Source organism: Plodia interpunctella, chromosome 22 (genome assembly GCF_027563975.2).
Source record: "Plodia interpunctella isolate USDA-ARS_2022_Savannah chromosome 22, ilPloInte3.2, whole genome shotgun sequence".
NCBI classification, from domain to species: domain Eukaryota; kingdom Metazoa; phylum Arthropoda; class Insecta; order Lepidoptera; family Pyralidae; genus Plodia; species Plodia interpunctella.
Genome location: NC_071315.1, coordinates 2,381,499 through 2,404,160, shown reverse-complemented (window position 1 = coordinate 2,404,160; position 22,662 = coordinate 2,381,499). Strand labels below are relative to the sequence as shown.

At 36.3% G+C, this 22,662-nt stretch overlaps 4 protein-coding genes across 4 annotated transcripts; 3 read left to right on the top strand and 1 right to left on the bottom strand.

Annotated features, from left to right (window-relative positions):
* The first annotated feature begins 886 nt into the window (after nt 1-886).
* Nucleotides 887-1,471, top strand: LOC128679815 (capping protein inhibiting regulator of actin dynamics-like). The gene has a single exon (XM_053762272.1). It carries the CDS (start codon nt 887-889, stop codon nt 1,469-1,471), a length of 585 nt encoding a protein of 194 aa, XP_053618247.1.
* Nucleotides 1,472-4,799: 3,328 nt separating this feature from the next.
* LOC128679757 (uncharacterized) lies at nt 4,800-7,362 on the top strand. The gene is made up of 3 exons (XM_053762183.1): nt 4,800-4,945; nt 5,388-5,498; nt 6,171-7,362. The coding sequence occupies exons 1-3, from the start codon at nt 4,876-4,878 to the stop codon at nt 7,346-7,348; spliced, it is 1,359 nt and encodes a 452-aa protein (XP_053618158.1). The 5' UTR covers nt 4,800-4,875; the 3' UTR covers nt 7,349-7,362.
* A 560-nt stretch (nt 7,363-7,922) lies between these two features.
* On the top strand, nt 7,923-11,000 carry LOC128679755 (uncharacterized). Its single transcript, XM_053762181.1, has 3 exons — nt 7,923-8,073; nt 8,969-9,115; nt 9,480-11,000. The coding sequence occupies exons 1-3, from the start codon at nt 8,007-8,009 to the stop codon at nt 10,784-10,786; spliced, it is 1,521 nt and encodes a 506-aa protein (XP_053618156.1). The 5' UTR covers nt 7,923-8,006; the 3' UTR covers nt 10,787-11,000.
* On the bottom strand, nt 10,889-21,498 carry LOC128679756 (GMP reductase 1-like). Its single transcript, XM_053762182.1, has 8 exons — nt 21,302-21,498; nt 15,868-15,987; nt 15,366-15,456; nt 14,943-15,109; nt 14,363-14,428; nt 14,052-14,174; nt 13,216-13,432; nt 10,889-12,896 (listed from the first exon to the last, which is right to left on the bottom strand). Exons 1-8 carry the CDS (start codon nt 21,386-21,388, stop codon nt 12,727-12,729), a joined length of 1,041 nt encoding a protein of 346 aa, XP_053618157.1. The 5' UTR covers nt 21,389-21,498; the 3' UTR covers nt 10,889-12,726.
* Between the last annotated feature and the right edge of the window lie 1,164 nt (nt 21,499-22,662).

The window sequence follows — 22,662 nt, the reverse complement described above, 5'->3', positions numbered from 1 at the left end:
TGTCACACATGTTTTACGACTAAAGTTTTTACTTTGTTGTATTAGTTTTAGATTTAATGCTAACCTACATACTTATTTTAAAAGTGCCTATTTACAAAATAGCTATAATTATTATGTAGAATTTTTTATTAATTTTTAAATAGGTGAAAACTCCGCTCCATGCCTTGTCACAACTACGAGTTTATAATCAAAACATTTTTTTTAGGCATGTTCTCTCAAAAAAACGTGGTATTTTATGTATTATAATCATATGCTAAAAGGTTAGGGATTGCTGTTACATAACTTTTGCTTTAATATTACCTATTATTGTACCTAAGTTTCGGCTTTAATCTCACCGGCAAGTTTTTTTACCACTCCATGAACGCTATGTTCTTCAACAATCAAATGTTTATAAAAAAATCATATTACAATATTTGGGCTATTTTTGTTCTTAAAGTGGCAACTTATTAACGATCGCTTTGACAGAAATAGTGTCAGTGCATCACCTGTAGTGCTTAGTATATTTTTGAGGATTACATTTCAAAAGACTTAAAATTAGAAAGCATAAATGAACAACTCCGTGGATTATTCCTAAGAAGTAATACGTAAGTATTCCTATAGATTCATAATGAAAATATATTCTCTAATTGAACATCTTAATGAATTACTACTGTCTAACCTCCAAATGTAAAAGAATTTTGTGTCACTCGGGTAAACGTTCAAAAATCTACGCTCCATGGACCTCTACGCCATGGTCACAACTTATCCACGGAGTGGGAGGAATGTCCATGGAATGGAGACGTTGGTAGCTTGTTTATTTAAATTTATATGTATATGTAAACCGTATTAATATTGTTTTACAAAAAGGCAATATTAGACAAATATATTTTTTGTCAGCAGTATTAAAATGGCGGGAACTCAGTCAGAAAGAAAAAAAGAGGAGCGCAAACGAAAAAAGAAAGAGTGTGAGCAACGGCGAAGAGATAAAATCAAGTCTGATCCCGTAGCATACGAAGCAGCTAAAGCAAAAGAAAGAGAAAGGTGGCAGAAAAGGAAGGTTGAACAAAAAGTCAAGACTATTGAGAATATGACACCAAGAGAACAAAGAAAGCAACGAGCTATTTGGAGAAAAGAGTACAGAGCTAAACAACAAGTAAAGAAAAGACAAGAAAGTGCAATGAGAGTTGCAGCTGAAAATTCACCTCCAACTACAGATGACGAATCTTTGCAAGGAAACGTTCATAATTTGGATCATTTGCTAGAGTGTCCATCACAGATTTCAGGCTGTTCATCACCGGCATCTTCAACTAGCACCCGTCAGAAAGTTGTTGGAGAAAGACTCAAAAAGCGTAACTATAGTCTACTAAAGCGTGTTATTGAAAACCAACAAAAAACCATCAAAAAGTTACAGATTAAACTTAATACACTTAGGGTTCAGAAATCTCGAAATGCTGTAAGAATTTCGCAAAGGGATAAAGAAATATTACCATGAAGAGCTAGAATTGTGGATCGATCTAAAGTTACAACTGCCATGAGAAAGAAAGATGTATTGAAGTTTTTGGAATCTGATGAAAATAGCAGAATAATGCCCGGAAAGAAAGATACCATTACCCGCAATCAAGTAAAAAAACAAAGACGCCTACTATCAGATACTTTACGTAATCTCTTTGAAAAGTTCATATCTCTTGGTCATCCTTATAAGATTAGTTACCCAACTTTTTGCCGTCTCAAACCATTTTGGATTCTAGAACCAAATATATCTAAAAGAGAAACATGTTTGTGCAGTACTCATGAGAATTTTCAGTTTATAATTGACAAGTTACATATTTCTAAGTTGATTCGCGAGAAAACTTCAAATGACATAGCAAAAAGTGTAACATGTTCGACAGATAATGATGAATGCATGATGAGAAATTGTCCAATTTGCTGTCATAAAGTTCCCGCATTAAATACCTTCGAAGATGGCCTCATTTCTTATAAAAAGTGGACTAAGGTCAGCGAGCAACGGATCATCTCAGGAGTTGCAAAAAAAGTTTCTAGAACAATAAAAAAAGATATATCCACAACGAAAGTAAAACTTATTACTGAAATGATAAATTTGTTGCCAAAATTTTTACAACACAAACATGCATGGAATCAGCAAGCAAAAACAATGTCTGATTTGAGAAAACAACTCCAAGATGGGGAAGTTCTCATTCACATGGACTTTTCAGAGAATTACATGTGATAAAAAAAGATATATCCACAACGAAAGTAAAACTTATTACTGAAATGATAAATTTGTTGCCAAAATTTTTACAACACAAACATGCATGGAATCAGCAAGCAAAAACAATGTCTGATTTGAGAAAACAACTCCAAGATGGGGAAGTTCTCATTCACATGGACTTTTCAGAGAATTACATGTGTAAATACAGTAAAGAGATACAGTCTGTGCATTTTGGCGCTTCTCGCCAGCAAATTACTTTACACACAGTTGTGACTTACCATAAATCACCTACAACTGGTGATATTGTAGCAAAATCGTTCTGCAGTTTGTCCGAATCCCTTAGGCATGATGCATGTGCAGTATTTGCTCATCTCAAAGGAATATTATCTCGCCTTTTAGTATTTACTCCAATAAATATTTTGCACATCCTAACAGTAAGTCCATCTACCCAGTACCGTAATAAAAAAATGTTCTATTTATTTGCAAATCATTTAGTAGAACACTACAGCTTGCAAAAAGCTAGCTGGCATTTCCATGAAGCGGGGCATGGAAAGGGTGCCCCAGATGGGATAGGTGCTTACGTGAAAAGGACGGCTGATCGTCATGTTGCTCTCGGAAAAGATATTGAAGATCTAGAGGCATTATACAAAACCCTCACTGCAGTAGAAACAAAAGTAGACGTATTTTTAGTAAAAGAAGAAGAAATTAGCGTTGCCGATGAACTTTTGTCTAAAATACCAGAGCTAAAAACGATAAAAAACACAATGCGTGTCCACCAAATTCAGTGGAACATTTCTGAACCAAATACAATTTATTTGCGAAGACTAAGCTGTCTTAAATGTGAGAAAGATTGCCAACGCTACGGTATCGGAAAATATGTATACCAAAAAGATACAGACATTCCAAAAAAATTAGATGATAATGATCAGATGTTACAATTCATAGGGCAAATGGAAGAACCTGAGATTTACAAGGGACCTAGACGCCGAATAATGTTTGATATGACTAATAGTAGTGATAGCGAAGATGTAGAACAAGTTGGAAGCATTTCTCGAAAAAAAATGGCTTTTAAGCACCGAATCACAAAGTTTTTCACAAATGATAGCGACAGCGAGTATGAAGAGTCGGTTTTGAAAGATATTTCTAATAATAATAGTGATGTCATGATAGATAATGCAAATATAAATACTGAAATGCCTAAAGATGTGCCTTCTGGAAACAATAATAATAAATATAAAAATTTCTTTGATGATGATGGTGATTACGATAATATTTTTTAATTACTTGTTAAAGCAATTTTTTTTATAACTTTTATTGTGATTTTTTAAGAAACTTGACCTCAGTTATAGTATTATGTTACTGTTTTTCCAAAGATATTTATAAGTTTTATTGAGATTTTGAAAGAAACTTGATCTTAGTTAAGTTACTAAATAATATTACTGTATTTCCAAAGTTTTTTATAAGTTTTATTGAGATTTTTGAAAGAAACTTTATCTTAGTTGTTTTCTGTAAAAATATTACTGTTTCTCCAAAGGTTTTATAAGTTTTATTGTGATTTGTGAAAGAAACTTGATCTCAGTTATGTTCCTGAATAATGTTACTATTTTTTCTAGTAATATTAAATGTTTATTATTCCAAAATGTTTGTATTTTTTTCATTTATTCGTCAATATCGTCAGTCACAAGTTTACTCCGTGGACAAAAATCTACTCCATGCGAAGCTCCGTGGTTACAGTTCGGCACCATGGACATGCATTTTCTAATTTTTAAATTTTCTCAATACCTATTATATCTCATGCTCGGTTACCATTTTTAAAATACTGTTTATAGGTCTATATTAATGATTCTCATGAATAAAGTGACATAAATCAGTGTAAGATTTTTTTTTTCAATCGTGTCGCAGTTTTGAGAATGACCCACAAACTCACAAATTCACAAACGTTTATCTCTTGATAATAATAGTAGATAGGCCAGCCTGAGAAAATTGACCTAGAGTCAATCTGAGAATGAGAGAACTAAAAGCTTTGTTATTACAAAGCTTTTAGTGTTTCTACTGATAATCAGCATCATGGCTCTTCGTCACGGCACGAGCTGAGTGGTACCCTTTTGTAGCATATTTAATGTACCTTTGTAATATTAATATTTTGTTCATTTCCTGTGATGTATATTAGTATGTTGTGAATAAATTTATTTCTATTTCTATTTAGATGTAAAGGTCCGAGATAGGTTTAGAGAAATACTCTCGGTAACTATTTTATATTGAAGTGTTGATGGTCCGTGTGATCAAGACGCCCGCCTGTGAACTGAAAGGTCCCAGGTTCAAATCCTACTCGTGGCACTTGAGTTTTTATACCAATCTGACTCATGTATAGTAGTTTTCATCGACTTCCTGTGAAGGATAACATCGTGAAACCTGAAACTGCAAACTACTCCATTAAAAGTGCCAAAACAGTCGTTATGTGTGTTTCATTCCACTTAATGGCCACGACCCTTAGCCATGAGGAATACGACTATGAAGAAGGTACCTATTAAATTTTTGAGTTGGTTAGTTACATAACGTTGATTACAAAAATTAATTACCCAATTAGATTTTAATGGTATAAGATAAGGACTAATAATAATAAAAATGAACAGATTGCCTTAATTAGAGGTTACTATCAACTTCAAATTCTCAAAAAAGTTACGATCATGAATTTGCAATTAGGTTTTTTGATAAATTTTGGTATTTTTTCGTTTGTGGCCTGCCAGAAATATATTGGTAAGGAGTTTGATTTAAGTTATTTTTAAATCGGGATTACAGACAGCGGGAAGCGATTTTGTTTTTATATTATGTAATGATGATCGGGTGAATTCTACGCGCAAATAATAAAAATTGGCATACGTGGACGCTGAACGCTGCTAGCCTTCTGAGTACGACCAGAGAGTCATCGATTTTTTCCTTATAGTATCAGATTAAATTTATTGTTTTAATTAGTAGTTTAATATAAGCTTAACTGTCATTGGTTTTTATTTAGTTAGTTATATTATTATCTTTGTGAACAAAAATTTTAGGTCACGGGAAGGGATAGATGACCGTAGTCCTGTGTCAGAGTACGGAAGTGACGAGGCTAAAGAAAAGAAAGGTCTATACTCAGCAATGAGTTGATATAGATTGAAAATGTTGAATAAAAATATATGCTAATTAAACATAAAAATTTCAGAGTACCCCCACTACCCGTGCACCGTCGGTAAAGTAGTCGAGAACGAGTGTAACTACTGCATTTGTAACAACAAGTTTGTCTTTGAATGTTACGACAAACTCCACTGCCATGGTACGTATTAGTTAGCTTGACATGATGATAGACGGATAGGACAATAATAGTAGATCCTATAAATATTTTTAGTAGGAGGCCTAAAATAATAATTAAGTAATTAACTACATCAGAAAATAAATGGTATGAAAAAGTGGTTACAACGGCTTTCGGAATGAAATACCAAAGACCCGTATATCATCTAGAAAGGTATGTTAAAATGCTGAACCGATTTTCATGATATCCACAGTCAAGAAAATCACAGAAGTTTATGAGCTACAACTGACAGAGACAAATATATAAAAGTTAAATGTAGATAAGTAACACGGTGACATAAAAGCGCAAATAATATTTATATCTATGGATATGAACGTCCTCCACAAAATAATCATACTTACCTCGTGGGTTAGGGTCGTGGTCATGGTGGAAAGAAAAACACACAAAATGACTTTCTTGGCAATATTAATGGAGTAGATTGCGTAGATTCTAGTGTGCGAAATGGAGAAATCAATTCTCCATACTAGATGATGCTATTATCGGACGGCCGCGGGATACGATGGAATGATACAAAACTTGTGTAATTTTAACACGTCGATGATGCAGAGTCGAGACAAAATAGAAAAAACATTGTTTGCACCGGTTCGTAAGGCAGACTTTAAATTAATAGAAGAGATATTTAAATATTTCTCTCAGTTTCAGAGCAACCAGAAAGAAACCAAGACGAACAGCAGTGTCAACCGAGAGTGGTTTACGTCCGGGAGGACGTTGTGTGCATATGCAACAAACGCGGCAGGTGGCCTCATGCCAAGTGCGACAAGGCCTTCCAATCCTTCAACCAGAATAATACAGCTATACAACGATGCGAACCCAATTCTTACGTAAAGGTCGACTGTAACATGTGCCGCTGCGATTCCAATGGGCAAATCGACAAAGAATATTGCACCAAAAACAACTGCACTGAAATACACGTGAAGACCGCACGGAAATCCCTGTCATTGCCGCAATCCGTACACGGACACTGCGAACCCAGTAACTGGTACTCTCTAGCTCCATGCCAATTCTGCTTTTGCATAAACACAAACAAATTAGTCTGCAACACAGCAGACTTTTACGTCAACAAATTGCAACTTGGAAAATATAATTTGAATGTATGCGGGAAAGAACTCATCAAAGAAGCTATAGAACTTATACCAACTGACTCATTGGATAATAGTCTTAGGGGTAATAACGATAAAAAAGTTTTCACTACTACATTTTTGCCTCCGGTAACTAGATTGTCTACTAAAGCCACAACAAAGAGTAACGGCGTTAATAACTTGCCCATGGTTGTACGAGAAGTAATCACTCACAAAAAAGTCGATGAACTGGATGGATCAACTGAATATTATGATGACGAAGGAAAATTAGACACTCCAAAAACGAATCTTGCTATAACCGAAGTAAAACCTGAAACTGTCGATAATATTATTGAAAAAGAAAGTACGATAATGGGCGACAATAAAAATGTTGAGTATGAGGAAGAAGACAACGAAAATTTTGATTCGAGATCTTCCAAATATGCTAATGTAAAACCTAATACTGCGAACCCTGCTATAAATGTTGATCAAATCATAATAAACGTTGACAAACCGCTTAATAAAACTCAGCATCAAAAACTTACGGGAGACCGGAAAACTAAGGATAATTATGTTTTGGATGTTTTTGTGCCAAACGTGTTGGAATCATTGTTTAACATGCAAATGAGGAAATCCATGGTAAAGGTGGACGTTGATAGTGACTGCTTCCCTGGCACTAAGGAAACTGTGGGCTGCAACACCTGTTTCTGCCTGAATAATGGTAAAAAACTTTGTACCGACAAAGTTTGCCAATAAACACAATTGAATTATTCTAGTTTTTCATTCCGCAGGCTTATTATTCACCCGTGTGACCGCTTTCCCCGATTTCATTCCATAATCAACGTGTAATTTAATACTAATACTTTTGGAGGTAGTGTTAATAAGTTTATGTGAATTGAGATCTACGGAACTATTCTTACCGATATCGCATCGATAGTAGGAAGCTACATTATTCTTGAGAATTCTAATTTTTATGATAATATTCCCACGGGAGTATATACCACTGGAGATAAAATCCTTGGTTTCACATATCCCTCCATATTGACCTATTTTTCACGATGTATCGGGATAAATGTTTTTTTTTCTATCTAACAATACTTATATAGTAACATTACAACTATTGCAATATTCACAACCGAATATGGAAGCTTCTGCTCCATAACACAATCTACACTGATACTTAACTAATTTGTTTTCCGCTTTGTGTTTCAGCTGAAAATGTAAGTCTATAAAATTTTATTGTTAGGGAGAAACGGGGAATCATTTGACACCACGGGTGTTTCTAATCATGACATAAATAAATAAATATCTTGTTTGAAATTTACATTTCAATATTCAATTAATTTTTGTAGCCTTAGTTTATGAAATATCAGAATTGGCCGTTTGGATTTTATTGGTATTGAAAAGTTAGAACATGATTGCCGGAGGTTTGTTTCTGATTAGTCTGTTTGTCTATGCCACGTGTTACGAACACCACAAACGTAAGTAGATCTTTTTGTACTTACTCATTATAAATGATGAACCCTAAAGATTACCCTAATTGGAAACTTTGGACTGTCGATTGCAAAAAAATTATGTTTGCTAAATTTTGGATATTAATGTCTTTATTAGAAGCGGTGGTGGTCCCAGGTTCGAAACCTACACGTGCCACTTGAGTTTTTATACAAATCTGACTCATATTTAGTAGTTTTCATAGACCACCACTTGCTTCCGATGTAGGAAAACATCGTGAGGAAACCTGCACACCGGTAACAATTTAAATTCATTAGTGTGCATGCGACTACTTGCCACTAGACGTCAGTAGCTAGTTGTAAAAGTCATTAGGCGGCTTGAAGAAAATCTGACACCAGTGTTAGCACACTCTCAGAAACCTTAGGTACGTGTTACGTAAATAATACAAAATTTTATAGGTCCTTTGTGAACGTACAAAAAATTCATTCGAAATGAGAGCTATCTCTGTCGTTCGCTAATCTTAACGTGCGAAAGGGCACAAGCAAGCACTAATTCTCGTATTGTTGAAATTTATAATAAGCTTTCGCTGTAGCGCGAAATTGTGTTGCGGCTACGAAAGTTGTTGTTAAAGCGCATAACTACGAACTGTCGCGTACCCTTTCGTTTACCTAGCAAACGAAAGAGATAGCACGAAATCATGGACTCATCACACCGTCACAATCACGTAAGTGACGATACAACATAATTGAAATGAAGCCATTAAGGTAACCCATTTTTGGGAAGACATGATTTCATTTGTCCCCGTTGCCAAATACCATCCATACGAAAAGAACAAGCATGATTGACAAAACCACAGATATACCTAAGAACATTTGTTCTTCTGTGGTTGGTCTGTGTATGTGGACAAAACCCATGTTTTTCCAGCGGTGACCCTGGTAGAATGGGAACAGAAGTGCAGGCCGGGCGCCATGGCGCTCAACGACTGCAACTGGTGCAAGTGCGGCTCCAACTACAAGTACAGCTGCAGGGCGAGGGCATGCGCTGAAGTCGATGTCTTTGGACACTTTAATGGTAAATAAATAAAATAATAATATTGGGTATTTTAACTATTTTCATCTACATTGCAATTTTTTGAGGGTTTTGTCACATAGACCCAACATGTACAGGACCTTTCGAGAGTTTTGATGTTACGTAGGTGGAAAATGATCTTTTTCATATTGACCTGGATCTTGGATGTTTTCCAAGATGATATATATGTATATAGTCTATTTATGTATATGTTATATAGAATATAATGTCGTTGAGCTAGTATCCGATAACACAAGTTTCGAACTTACTTTAGGACTAACATCTGTGTGTCATATATATTTCTTTTATCTATGGATTTGTCCATACCTATATATTTATCTATATCTAAGTTTAAATTTTTCTTCAGATGCCATTGCTCAGATCAACGTTGGAATGGAAGGAAGAGGCGTCTGGCGCTCCACTGATAATGTCTGCGAGCCAGGAATGGTGTACCGGAGATCTGACCTCCTCTGCATTTGCACCGGTGACGGGACCTGGCCCAACCCTGTCTGCAGAGACCACTTCAGGATACTCCACAGGGTAAAACAATCAGAACACAAAGAACCAAACCAGCAGAGATGCACTTCCACCAGACTTTACCTTCTAGGTTGTAACGTCTGCTACTGCCCATCCACAGGAAAATTGGACCCCACAATGTGCACCAAGAAGACCTGTACTGGAGAAGACGATATTTTAGCTATAAAAGAACACGAGGACATCGAAGAACATGACGAAGAATTGTCAATTTACGCGACATGCTCGACAAGCAAGAGATACAAATTTGGTAATAAAATTTGTGATTGCTTGAAAAACAATAGATTGCACTGCGTTAATTCCACTAAAACACAGTCTAAAAATGTGACTTCACACTGCGGAAACGTAGAGCCAGGCGAGATCTATACTGCAAATTGTAATTTGTGCGTTTGTGATGAAGAGGGTTATTCTTACTGCACAACAAAAAAATGCCTTCCAGAGAGACGTATTTTCTCTAGAGATCCCTATATTTTACACCATGATCTTGATGAATTATTAGAAGAGAAAGTAAACACTACTGAGACTTGCCAACCAGGGACGGTGCAGGCAAATAAGTGTACGCGCTGCGAATGTTATGTAAGGAATGACGGAAAAACTACTTTCGCATGTGAATATAAAATCCCTAGATGTGATTGGAACACTGTCGGTGTTTTCGTGCACGGCGTGCCCCTTCGATCTGAAACGGTGCTATCTGTCTCAAATGGTATAACACAGATGCGTTCAGATTGCGTAGAGAACACGGCTTATGAACACAACTGTTACATTTGTCGTTGTTATGTGGATAAGAAAGGTGTTAAGCATGAGGTTTGCGAGGCGAATCCTAAATGTGAGACCGCTGCGGTGAAAGATTTGGATGATATGCATGGGTATTGTGAGCCGTTGCATGTTTATAAGAAAGATTGTAACATCTGTAAATGTCTGAGTGATGGGAAAACGGTGCGGTGTACGTCGAACGTGTGCGAAGCTCGGCAGAGTGCAGACCAGGAGCCCATAACGATAGAAGTGGTGCCTGTGACGCAAGCGGGGGACCCCTGCCCAGTCGGCAGCTCCTACAAGATTGACTGTAACGTCTGCTTCTGCCTGAACAATGGGAACGCAATTTGTACCACGATCGATTGCAAGAAATCCAAAAGTAATTAGAATTAAATTTTAAATTGTGTAAAGACTTTGTGTTTTTTATACCGCTTGGTATATATACCTAGTTTGTTACAAGGCAAATCAAGAAGAAAATGAAAATACATAAACAATTTATATTTTATTGATAAATCTAAAAATGTACACGTCTTTTGAAATAATTAAAGCAAAATCGTTTCGGCTCTTCAACATTACAATAAAATTGGCAACATAAAATTAAGTAAGGATCTTTACTTATTCACGTACACGTTCATGTTGTCCCAAACATTAGTCAAGCAAAACACAGTAATGACAAATCCTACATCTGTTTCTTTAATATAATACTGATATCTGGTCTAATTATATATTAACAAAAATATGGTTCTGAATTTCCGATACATACTCGTACTGGATCGGCTATTGTAATGGCAGAAATTGGAGATCTTTGTCCAGCAGTGAGGCTTACAAAAGGCTTAAATAACAAAATATTACGGTGTCTATTTAACATAACTGAAATGAACCACAACGCCATCATTTATGTAAGTTGATGCCATATAATAAGGCAATGAATCTAGTCATACGCAAATGAATATAAAAAATAGTTTTAAAATGAATGTATAAAAATAATTTTTCAATAAAAGTAGATTTGTACGATTCCATGATGATAAAGTAGCCGTATTGAAAAGTACTTAGAAAATTAGCACCGTCGAATCGATCTATTTAAGTTAAGCTAAATTTATAAATATTCCCAGTAGAGTCAGATACCTATATAAAATTCTCTGACACGAATTGCGAATGAGATTAAGTAATCTCGTAGATAGATCTGCATATTAATCTGCTTACTGTTTAACATTGTAAAAGGAAATGCATTGTACAAAATTTTTGCTATCTAATTTCACATTAACTATCATAACAACATCTATAAATAAAACCTCAGGGCTTACTCTGAAATGAAAAACTAACGGACACTAGGTTTTCGCTAGACAAGTTAAGATAGTGTTTGATATTTCAGAGTAAAGGCAAAGGTCTGGCACACGAGTCATTGGATATACTAAACAGCTAAGTATAAAACAAGATTTGCAAAAATCTAGTAAGAAGCAACGGTTGATCAGATAGTATATAGTAAGGAGATTCGTAGTAATAAAATACCTATTAGATAAATTAGAATGGGAGAGATATAAGAATAACAATGAATAGGAAAGAGAGGAAAGATATTGAGTTACTAGAATTAATAACACAAAAAGAAACGCATCAACAGATGCTACGTCTTGATGTCGCTTCCATACAAGGATAGCTGAAGCTCCTAGAATTTTGCACAATTGACTATGTTACTAGGGACAGTAGGGACCAAACTAAGGTACTTAGCTGTACTAAGAATCTCTATTCTTTCATTATGTCAAAGGTACAAATTGGCTATTGATAGATAAGGCAGAAGATCTAACAACGTTTACGTTAACAGCTTATAATATAACAGCTTTCTTACGGTTGTAGCATTCAGATAATCTAGTCGACGATTAGTCACGATGGTAAGAGATTTCGACATTAACAATCTTTCATTACGTAAGTCCTTATACCTACCAGTCATGCAGGCAGTTTCTTTCATCTAAAATTGCTTAAAATTGTTGAACTATCTATCTAATAAGCTAGCACAGTAGTGATTTGAGACATAACTATTATTTGTTTAAGTAGCATAATAATTGATTTACCAACAGTCTTGCCAAGAACTTCTAAAACAATTCAATGTAGGTTGCGAATATTTATAGTTTATTGGCAAAGTTCGTATCCTATTTAACTATTATTTGTTTATATTATTTTATTTGTTTATGTTGAACTATGAATTTTCGTATTTTTGCCAAGTCCAATCAGTACCGTTTTTGTAGAATTATCGTTCAAAAGTTTATCTACTTCATTGAACTGTTTCAGCGGCTATAATGGCAACCATCTTAAAAATACTAGGGCATTACAAATTAAGAGAAGGTGTCGTTGACCTGCCGACAGCAGCGGATGAAGGTGGCCCTGCGCGGGAGCTCCCGCAAGTGCGCCGCGCCCACGTACGTGCAGGCCGAGCGGAGCCCCCCCAAGATGTCTTTCACTGTATCCCCAACGTCCCCTCGGTATTCCACTTCTACAGTTTTACCTTAAAAGATTAGGAAGTAAATCAGGCTGGCTGTTGCGAATTTTGAAGTTCTTAGTATAGCCTTCGAATCATTCTATGTGTGAATGACGCTGACAAACATGCACAAATTCGAAACAAATTAGTCGATTTCACAGTAGGTTATACCCTACTCTGTATGATGACGAATTTATTTATTGCGTTGTACAGGATTCTCTATATGCATGGCCCTAATAATAGAATTAATGATAAGGTGTTCCCCAGGGTGCAATACTAGGACCAGGATTTTTATCGTTTCATAAAACTGATATCAATTTTAAGAAGATATGTCATGCATTTTTACCTTCCGAAGACCTATACTCAGCAACTCCACCGGAATGCTTCAACATGGCAGTCGAGGAGGACATGCCGTAGAACAGCTTGACCTTCCTGCCGTCCTCCTTGCGGACCACCTCCCCCCCGCACTGGTCGTGCCCCGCGAACATCCCCCCCGCCATCACGAAGTCCGCGCCCGCGCCGAACGCCTTCGCCACGTCGCCGGGGCACGTGCAGCCGCCGTCCTAATAATCATTTTTTATTACTATCAAGCAGGTAAAAAGAGCGGTCCAACTTCTGGGATGTGGTCACCAAAACCTATTCACCTAAAGGCATCTGACATAGATATGATATACGCTGTCGCACCAGGGGTGTGTCACACGGGTGTTGTCGACTTTGTGTCCTAAGATCTTTAGCCACAGTACCCTGTAAATACACTGCCTTTCTCCCTTCAAACAGGAAGAATGCTGCTGTTTGGCAGAAACAGATGAGAGTGAGTTACCTATGCAGACGACCTTTGTACCAATTTCTGTTCTGTCTCTACGTTTGGATAATATGGTCAACTCGTGGAACTAGTAGGTTAGGTACAACGTACTTACTAAATCCATGGGTCAACTTCTATCTTGAAGGGAATTTATTAAAAATTTAAGACACCAACAAATTTTGACGTCAATAATGTCAATAAAGGATGTTTTAACCAAAAACTAAAGAAATTGTATGAAATAAAAACACCACTAATATTAAAATCATATGTATCAGTTTGGATGAATAAATGACTGTTTGTATAAATTGAAAATGAAGGGATCCCTTTAAACGCTTCTTTTCAAAAAATAATATAGATAGTTTACTGTTACAAATGCTTACAGAAATAATATGTCCTTTCAGTCCATGAGCTGCGTCCGCGCACTCTATGACAGCCGACAGCTGAGGATAACCCACCCCGGTCTTGATGCGGGTCGTGCAGACTGACCCTGGACCGATTCCTACCTGAAAATATTACGAGTATACTATGTATGTATTTTTATTTTAAAAAGAGTACACATGTGTATAAATTTTTTTATGCGTGCGCCACAGGGATCTGTACTAGGTCCTCTACATTTTTTTCTTTTGATAACACTGCGAGGACTTAGTTTTTATACTTTATTTAATGTATCAGCGGTGTTATCTGTACAAACCTTAATTATATCAGCACCTGATAAAATCAATTCTTCTACCATTTCTCCAGTAACGACATTTCCAGCCTGAAAAAAAGATAAAACTGTAAATATTGTAAAACATAAATGTTGTATCAGAAAAATTACGTCGCTCCATCCATGATGGAGTATAGACATGCGCAAGCTGCAAGATGGTGACGAATGGCAGGCGAGGAAGTTTTGAATTTATTTAAAAAGCAACTCAAATCGTTACTGATTTAAACATTTTTTTTTTCACGATAAACTCAGATAAAAATGACATTATCGATATATTAGTGTTACTTTTATTTATTAGTTTATGTTTTGTGACATTACATGGTTTCCCATTAAATTTGCATAGCCGGTGAAACATGTAGAATTAAGTTTTCTTTTAACACCATATTTTAAATAACGTATAAACTCATGTTTTTGCAAATAAATAGTCTTTGTCTTCGAAAACATCTGTGATCACATTACAATTTGGCCGCACTGGGTATCGAACCCGAAACCTCCAGATGGCGGACAAGTGTAAAGATACTCAAGAAGGGTGGGTAAAGATATAAGTTCTCAAATATATGCTTACAATGATAGTGTGTTTTGGGAACGAAGCGCGTACGCGCCTGACGTACTCCACAAAATGTTGAGAGTAGCCATTAGCTACATCTAAGCAGACGAACTTCAGGTCTGTTATTGTGTTCAGTATCTCTGTCAGACGCTCGAAATCTGCCTCCGCAGTTCCCGAGCTGGCAGCTGGAAGTAACAAAAAGCGTGTAACACAACTCACAACTATACATGAATGTATAAAGACAAACTTGGGATTAACACACGGATTGACTTACGTTAAGTGAATTCGGAACATTTATGTTAGACTATAGCTTCGCCCCGGGGCTTGTAATTTGGTACACGGGTAAAATATAACCTGGAATAACACATACAGTACTTTTATCCCGAAATTCCCACGGGAGCGAAGGCCCGGGACGCAGCTAGTGACAAACAAATGTCTCACCCATCTGTTCCAAGCACTCTGGATGGTCAGCCGCGAACTTCTTCCATTCCTCTATCGTGTAGTACTTGTGGATGCATGTGAACAGGCCGTGCTGAAATCAAAATCCGTTCAATTACTTACTGTAATGTAAAACAGAGCTATCCTATGTATGCTTATATTTTTAAAAGTACGCAACGGATTTTGCTTTAGAGATTAGTTATAACTGTAAAAGACGAAACATTTACAGAACCTTACCTACTTGTTAACATTGTATTGCATTTCCTTTACGATTAACAGTAACCTTGTATGTATGAGGCATTGTTACTATTTGTTATCCTTGTCTAATGTTTAGTCTATTCAGATAATGACTTAGTGTTATGTGTGACTAAACTGCTACATTACTCTGAATATAAACAAAGGAATGTTTAGTTGAGATCAGTTCTTAGAATTACTTTTTTTGATGTTTTTTTACTATACAGCTAATACTATACCAAAGGGCTTCTGCCGCTTGGAGGTATGTTACCTTGGAGAGTTCCCTGGCCATTTGGAAGGTGCCCACGGTGTCCATGTTACTCGCCATGACCGGCACACCGCGGTACGTCTGTCCCGAGTTGCGGAATGTGATCTCCCTGTACAGGTCCACCTGGAAGTTGATGAAAAGTACATTGTTTTTTCTATAAACAAGAAATAGATGACAATGCATAAAATTAAAATAAACCCCGCTTCTTACAATTGAATTCCTTATGGCTGAGAGTCATAAAGTGGAATGAAACAAAAACGACTGTCTTGGTAATATCAATTGAGAGTTTTACCATTGTCTTCTCCATAAAATAAACTAAACAATCTAAAAGGCATCGTGCCCAGAACGCTAGCTGCATTGGACATCGATATTATGTCCCGCGTATGATGAAACAATTCAGCTTTTTCTTTCTAGACACTGTTATTCGATATTGTTTCCGATTTTGTTAATACATAATGTAAACTGTGAAACAGCGAGAATCTCGAACACAAGTAAGTATCTTTAAAAGAAATCCTCCACGATGTCTTTAGTGAGAAATAAAGATAATTATTTTATTTATTTTTATTACATATTAATTTAAAATATCTGGAAACCCGGATCGCATGGTATATTCGCTTCATGGTATAGTATGAAAGTATTCGCATCTATTTGAATAGTTTGGCGCGCTGCCACGTTTAAGTCACTCGTATCAAGAATTGTGTGTTGGTCTTTGTTATTTTTACGTTTCAATATCATCTCTCTCATCCTGACAAGTTCCCAATCTCAATCGAAGCTACCGGGCTACCACGTACTCGACGTTAGTAACGTGCTACGTGTTTATGTTTCGTGGTAGGCCTTCTGTTACGTAGCGAGGACCGCGATCAGCGTTAAAAGTAACCTTTGAAAATTTGAACAATCCGCCAAAGCTCGGCGAACTCGTCGGCGATAGCGGGAAGCATCATACAAAGCGACAAGCTAGACGTTGTAAAATGGGAACACGATATCAGACAAAAGATAGCGCTCTGTCCGTTTTTCTCGTGTATTTTTAATACGCGTCTCTGAATGAGCGGAAATAAAGGAAAAATGATGACGTCTACATTCTTCTACGTCTACATGCACAAACAAAGTCGTGAAACCGTGTTGATTTTGATCTATATGTGGAAAAAAAACGAATAGTGCACTATAAGATGTCACGTGCCGCATGAATGGAATCAATAACCTTGACGTCTGCACAGTGGTATGACGTCATCCTCTGACATAACAGTAAATAGATGTACCTACTTGGCACGAGACCCCGGAGAAATCTGTTTCCTTTTGGCGTATACCCAAATACATGAGCCTATAAGGACTTGGAATTTGGAGCGGTGGTGGCCCAGTGGTTAAAGTCGTCCGCCTGTGATCGATAGGTCCCAGATTCGAATCCTATTGGTGCCATATGAGTTTTTATACCAATTTACTAATAATACTCATGTTTAGTAGTTTTTATCGACCACCACTTGCTTCCGGTGAAGGAAAACATCGTGAGGAAACCTGCACGCTGCTTAGTTGTGAAATGGAGAAGACAATGGCAAACCACTCCATTAATATTGCCAAGAGAGTCGTTATGTGTGTTTCATTCCACTTAATGACCACAACCCTCAGCCATGAGCCATTTTTTCTGCGTGTTTGAATAACCTACACCACAGAATAATCGTTTGATTTATAATTTTACATCGAACTACAAATGAACTACTTACAGTGTAGGTATTTATATAATAATGAATGAAGTCACAAATATTTGAGTTGGGGTGAGTTGCACCCACTTACTTATTCAGACGTTGACTTTGACCTGTCGCCGCTGACGTTTAGACATAATGACGTAGGTACTTTGCGTTTTTCTGAGCAGGTTATAGTTTACGTCAAAGTTGACTGGTGCAATCCACTCTAGTACCTAGTACTGGAAGCATTATATGTGGCCGTCCAAATCAAAAGGGACCTTATGGCGGCTGGCACTTAGGTCTTTATTGCAGTTGTTCGAATACAAAAGAACGGCAATTATGGTGTGGCCTTGTTTCGGCCACATATCTGTGCTAGTGGTTAGCATGACGGGACGGCGTAATCATATAAACCATTAAAGGCTGACGTAAATTGGCATATTATGCGACAAATCCTTATTAAGCTTATGAAACCTGTCCACAAGATATAAATACTTGACGTGATCAATCCTATCTTAAAGGTATTACGAGTATTTCCTCATATCCTTTCTCTTTCTCTCTAATATGAGCGTCAACGCGATTTCTTACTTAGCTTAAGAGCGTCGGAGCCCAGGGTCCGTGTTCTTCATCTTCGACGTCCTTAGTTGACGACGTAAAGCAAGCAATTCTCAGGTTTGTCCCTTCTGCCAGGCGGCAATGGCATAGCGCCAGACATTTTGTTCTCTGAGTAATTTGCTGGTTTAAAAGACGTGGTTTGACGTGAAAATCAGCACGCAGTTTCAAGTTTCAAAATTCGAATAATACTCAAGCCGTCACGCCGGTTTGATACCTAATGCCGTTTGATCGAACATGAAAACTTTATCTCGGTTGTATACAATACTAGTGTGTGTAATGCGACTTTGCTATTTACATCTCACTATCGAGTCGACTCGCACGGAGACTCAGCCCAATCACATTGCGCCATTGTGACGCAACGACAACCACACCGCAATGTCATTGGTTGGTTACGTCTCACTTCGAATCGACGCGATAGTGAGAAGTGCATGGAATTAGTAGGGACGAGGTACTTACTAATTACGAAGACCTCGGTGGCGCAGTGGTACCTAAATTGCTCGCCTCTGAGCCAAGAGGTCCCTGGTTCGATCCCTGGTCGGGTCATGGATGGAAAATGATCTTTTTCTGATTGGCTCGGGTCTTGTATGTTTATCTATATATGTATTTGTTATAAAATATAGTATCGTTGAGTTAGTATCCCATAACACAAATCTCGAACTTACTTTGGGGCTAGCTCAATCTGTGTGATTTGTCCTAATATATTTAGTTATTTTATTTATTTACTAAATCCATGGTGAAATGCTAGTTCCCGTGGAAAATTTACGAGGGCGAAGCCGCGGGCAACAACTAGTATTTAGGTATATAAATTAACGCAGTTTTGTTTGTAGCTGGCCATATCAATGTTAGATGGCGGCTGTCTCGTCATTATCGAAGCCGTTGATCAGCTGCATCACGAGACACAGACGTGCCCCATACAATGAATGGTTATCTAAACGTGCGAACACGAGACAATTACACGACACCACATGTCGCCGCAAAATAGAAATACTACAGGAAGGTAACGTTTAACACAAGTTTATTTGTTTAAACAAATTAAATTTAAAAAAATATTTGGCCACAACTTTTGAACGGCTGAACCGATTTTGATCAAACATATCTAAGAACCACCGCATGAAAATTAGTTATCAAATAAAAAAACCGCATCCAATTCGGTTCACCCGTTGATGAGCTAAGGTGCCACGTACACAGACAGACAGACAGACTTAACTGAGCGGTCAAACTTATAACACCCCTCTGCGTCGGGGATTAAAAATAAAATAGTAGATAATATAGTATAAAATAGTATCGTAGTAGGCTTTCTGTATTAAAAAACGATATACATACAAACTGTATTTTCGCTATTTTGTTCTCGTGTCGTTACAAAATCCAGTTAGTGCCGGCTGTACCCTAGTTATTAGCAATGGCGCTCATTCCGTCCAATTTCCGATTTCAGGGAGTTCCCCTCGAACAATGATTTCAACAATGAACTTTATTTTCCTTTCAGGTGTCTATTGGATGAGATTTCTATAGAAATTTTACTCTATTTAATACTCTAGTTTTACTATATGGTAAAGGTAATAAATCCATACAAATATTATAAATGCGAAAGTATATCTATCTGTTACACTTGCACGTGTAAATCGCTGGCCTGATTTTAATGAAATTTTGATTTTCACTCTCATCTTTTTCAGCCAAACTTGTATTGTTGTCAGTGCTTGAAGGATATATATCTATAGATAAAATGTATATTTAATGATAGACAAAACATAGATAGGACATTTAAATTTATTCATTAACCGAAACTGGTTCATACCGGTTATTACTAGTCTGTGTCTGTTCCGCTAATCTATTTAGGCGAAAGGTCGTTATAGATGACACCATAATCACCATTCATTAAAATATCTAAAACTTTACATTTATTCAAACTATTGTATCAATTTGTTAAGCGAAGAAGAACTGATTTTCATTGTTTATTTATGTAGCTTTATTCTGCGTTGTAATCCTTTTGAGATTAAAAAAAAGGGACGGAAGTGTGTAACAGATAGCCCGAAAAGCGTGCGAATTATGTGCGTGCGTTTAGGTAGCCACATTTAAAAAAATATATTAACCATAGTTTAACTGATTTCATTCGTGAAAATTCGTGGTTTTATTCAGTAATTAGACCTTCACAGTCAGTTTTTAAAAATATACCTAATGCATCGAATTTAAATTCTAATTTTCTTTTAATTCTATGCCTTTTAGTTTTTAATACCTACCCATAACTTTACGAGACAAGATAACAAAACAAAGGAGACAATAAAAAAGTCGATAACGTTTGATAGACTCTGTCACGGAAACATCGTTTATTTTTTGTATTGCTCCCTATTTACAGGCAGGCAGTAACTTTGCTATGCAAATTTTCCATGTTAACGATCTCAATGTCTATAAATTGGTGTTGTCAAATAATTTTCAACGTAGACTCGCGTGTACACGTAGGCACATAAAATTAATTAAAATTAAATTCCATTTAATATAGGTAATCGTGCTGTGTTGAATGTTATTGCAATCAATCAATACCTTGCTGTCTTAGTTTTAAATTAAACGTTAAAAAAAACCATAAACTCAAAATAATGCAAATGAACGAATTAGCTCCATTCTCTTCTCTACTTGACCAATTAGGTAGGTATGCCACATTCCTATTTTTATTTTTGTTTTATTATTATCTAAATTAAAAATATATATTCACCTCTTTAATTACCTATTCAGTTATGTAGGTAGGTATTAGAAAATATATTCAAATTTACTAGATACATTTTATAAATAATAATTAGCGTGTATTGATTGATTAAATAAAGTACCTACCTACAAAACTTGACATAGAAAATACGTATTTTCATAAAAAAATAAAATAGTTTTTTTTTTTTTTCATTTTAAAATCGAAAAATTGTATTAACCGCAAAATATGGGCAATACCAGAAATAAATTTATTTTATCTTTTAAAGTAACACAGATAAAAACTTCGCAATTAATAATATAATACCTAATACTAGGGAAATAGCGATACACAAGCAGGAAGTAGGAAGCAACGACAAGTCAAGAGCTGAAAAAATTCCAATCTGTCTCAAGGAATGTTTAAATTAGTCGACCTTTCACAGTGAGTGAACCTTGATCTTTTCAGAAATCATACTCACGTCATTTCTGCTCCTCAACGTACTCCGTTTAGGCCTAAGCAGCACATCTTTGAAGTCCAATTTCACTTCGTTAATAATATTAGGCATTTTATCACTAAACACCAAAGTCCGTAGCGAAAAGAAAACAATATTTTCGCGGAAAACAGCGCGCACTCGTCCCGCGCGCGATATCGACTGCCGGGCGACTGGTGTTGCCGTGTGCTCACTGAAAATCTACCAAACGGTTTTCTTGCACGCATCAGTCTGCGTCGTATTAAAAGTCATTTAATTATCCCTCGAAGTATTCCCAAAAACGCTATGTCATGGGGCTGACTCGTTTGCTACCTGCAGAAGTTTAACAATAGTACTTATAACAATAGCTAACAATAGTACTTACATGTCACTAAACTATTGCAAAAAATGTCAAGGAACACGATTAGTGATCGAATCTCGAATTTTTATGTTGAAGTTATCGTACATCATGATATTATTTGATACTTCAAGGCAGATGCTAAGCAAAAGCCTAGATCGCTCACTATTTTATGTTTGGGAACACTTTTTTTTAAATTTTGTGGCGGACAAAATATTTTCTATTCTATTCTAGTTGATATTTACTGCTCATATCAAAAATCATAGACGCAAGATTTTTTTAAAATTTAAACATATAGATTAAACAGCGAGCGTGGAAGAGTATACATTACCTACCTATTTACCTAATGTTTGAAGCATTTTTTATAGTCACAATTTCAGTATGAAGTATTGTTATTCATAAGAAAATTATTAAAATTATTTACCCATATATTGTGCAAATACAACATTAGGACAACACCGGCGGCAGGTGTAAGCGTGACACGTGACGTCACAGCACAAGGACACACAGAAATACTCGATTTCAGTTTTCAGCAGATACGTGAAGGTAAAATAAAAAAGAAAGAGCGGCAACCAGGATTTTTTGTTAGTTCCAATTTCAAATAACTATTTTCTCTTCGATACATACGAATGTTGGATTGTTATTTATTACTTGCCAGTATAGGTACTTGTATTGATATAACAATCAGCTGTTTCAGTAACGAGGACGCATGCGTACGCGGAAGACACCCTGCCAAATTGAGATGGCAATGAAATCGTACCAACTGCAACCACTCTGTATTTATCTCATTACATTGTTACATTATTACGCAGAAATAAACAATTTCATTAAAGCTAAAATATTTTTTAATCCCAGAAACATGTATAAATTAACTGTATTATTTTTTTGCTTTTTAACTTCAGTTTTATAGGTATTCCCGTATAATGTTTCAAATATGCAGCATATGCTTCGAACAGATATTTATGGCCGGTTCTTCAGTTTATAAATAACAGTAGTACTTGTTCCCAATTTA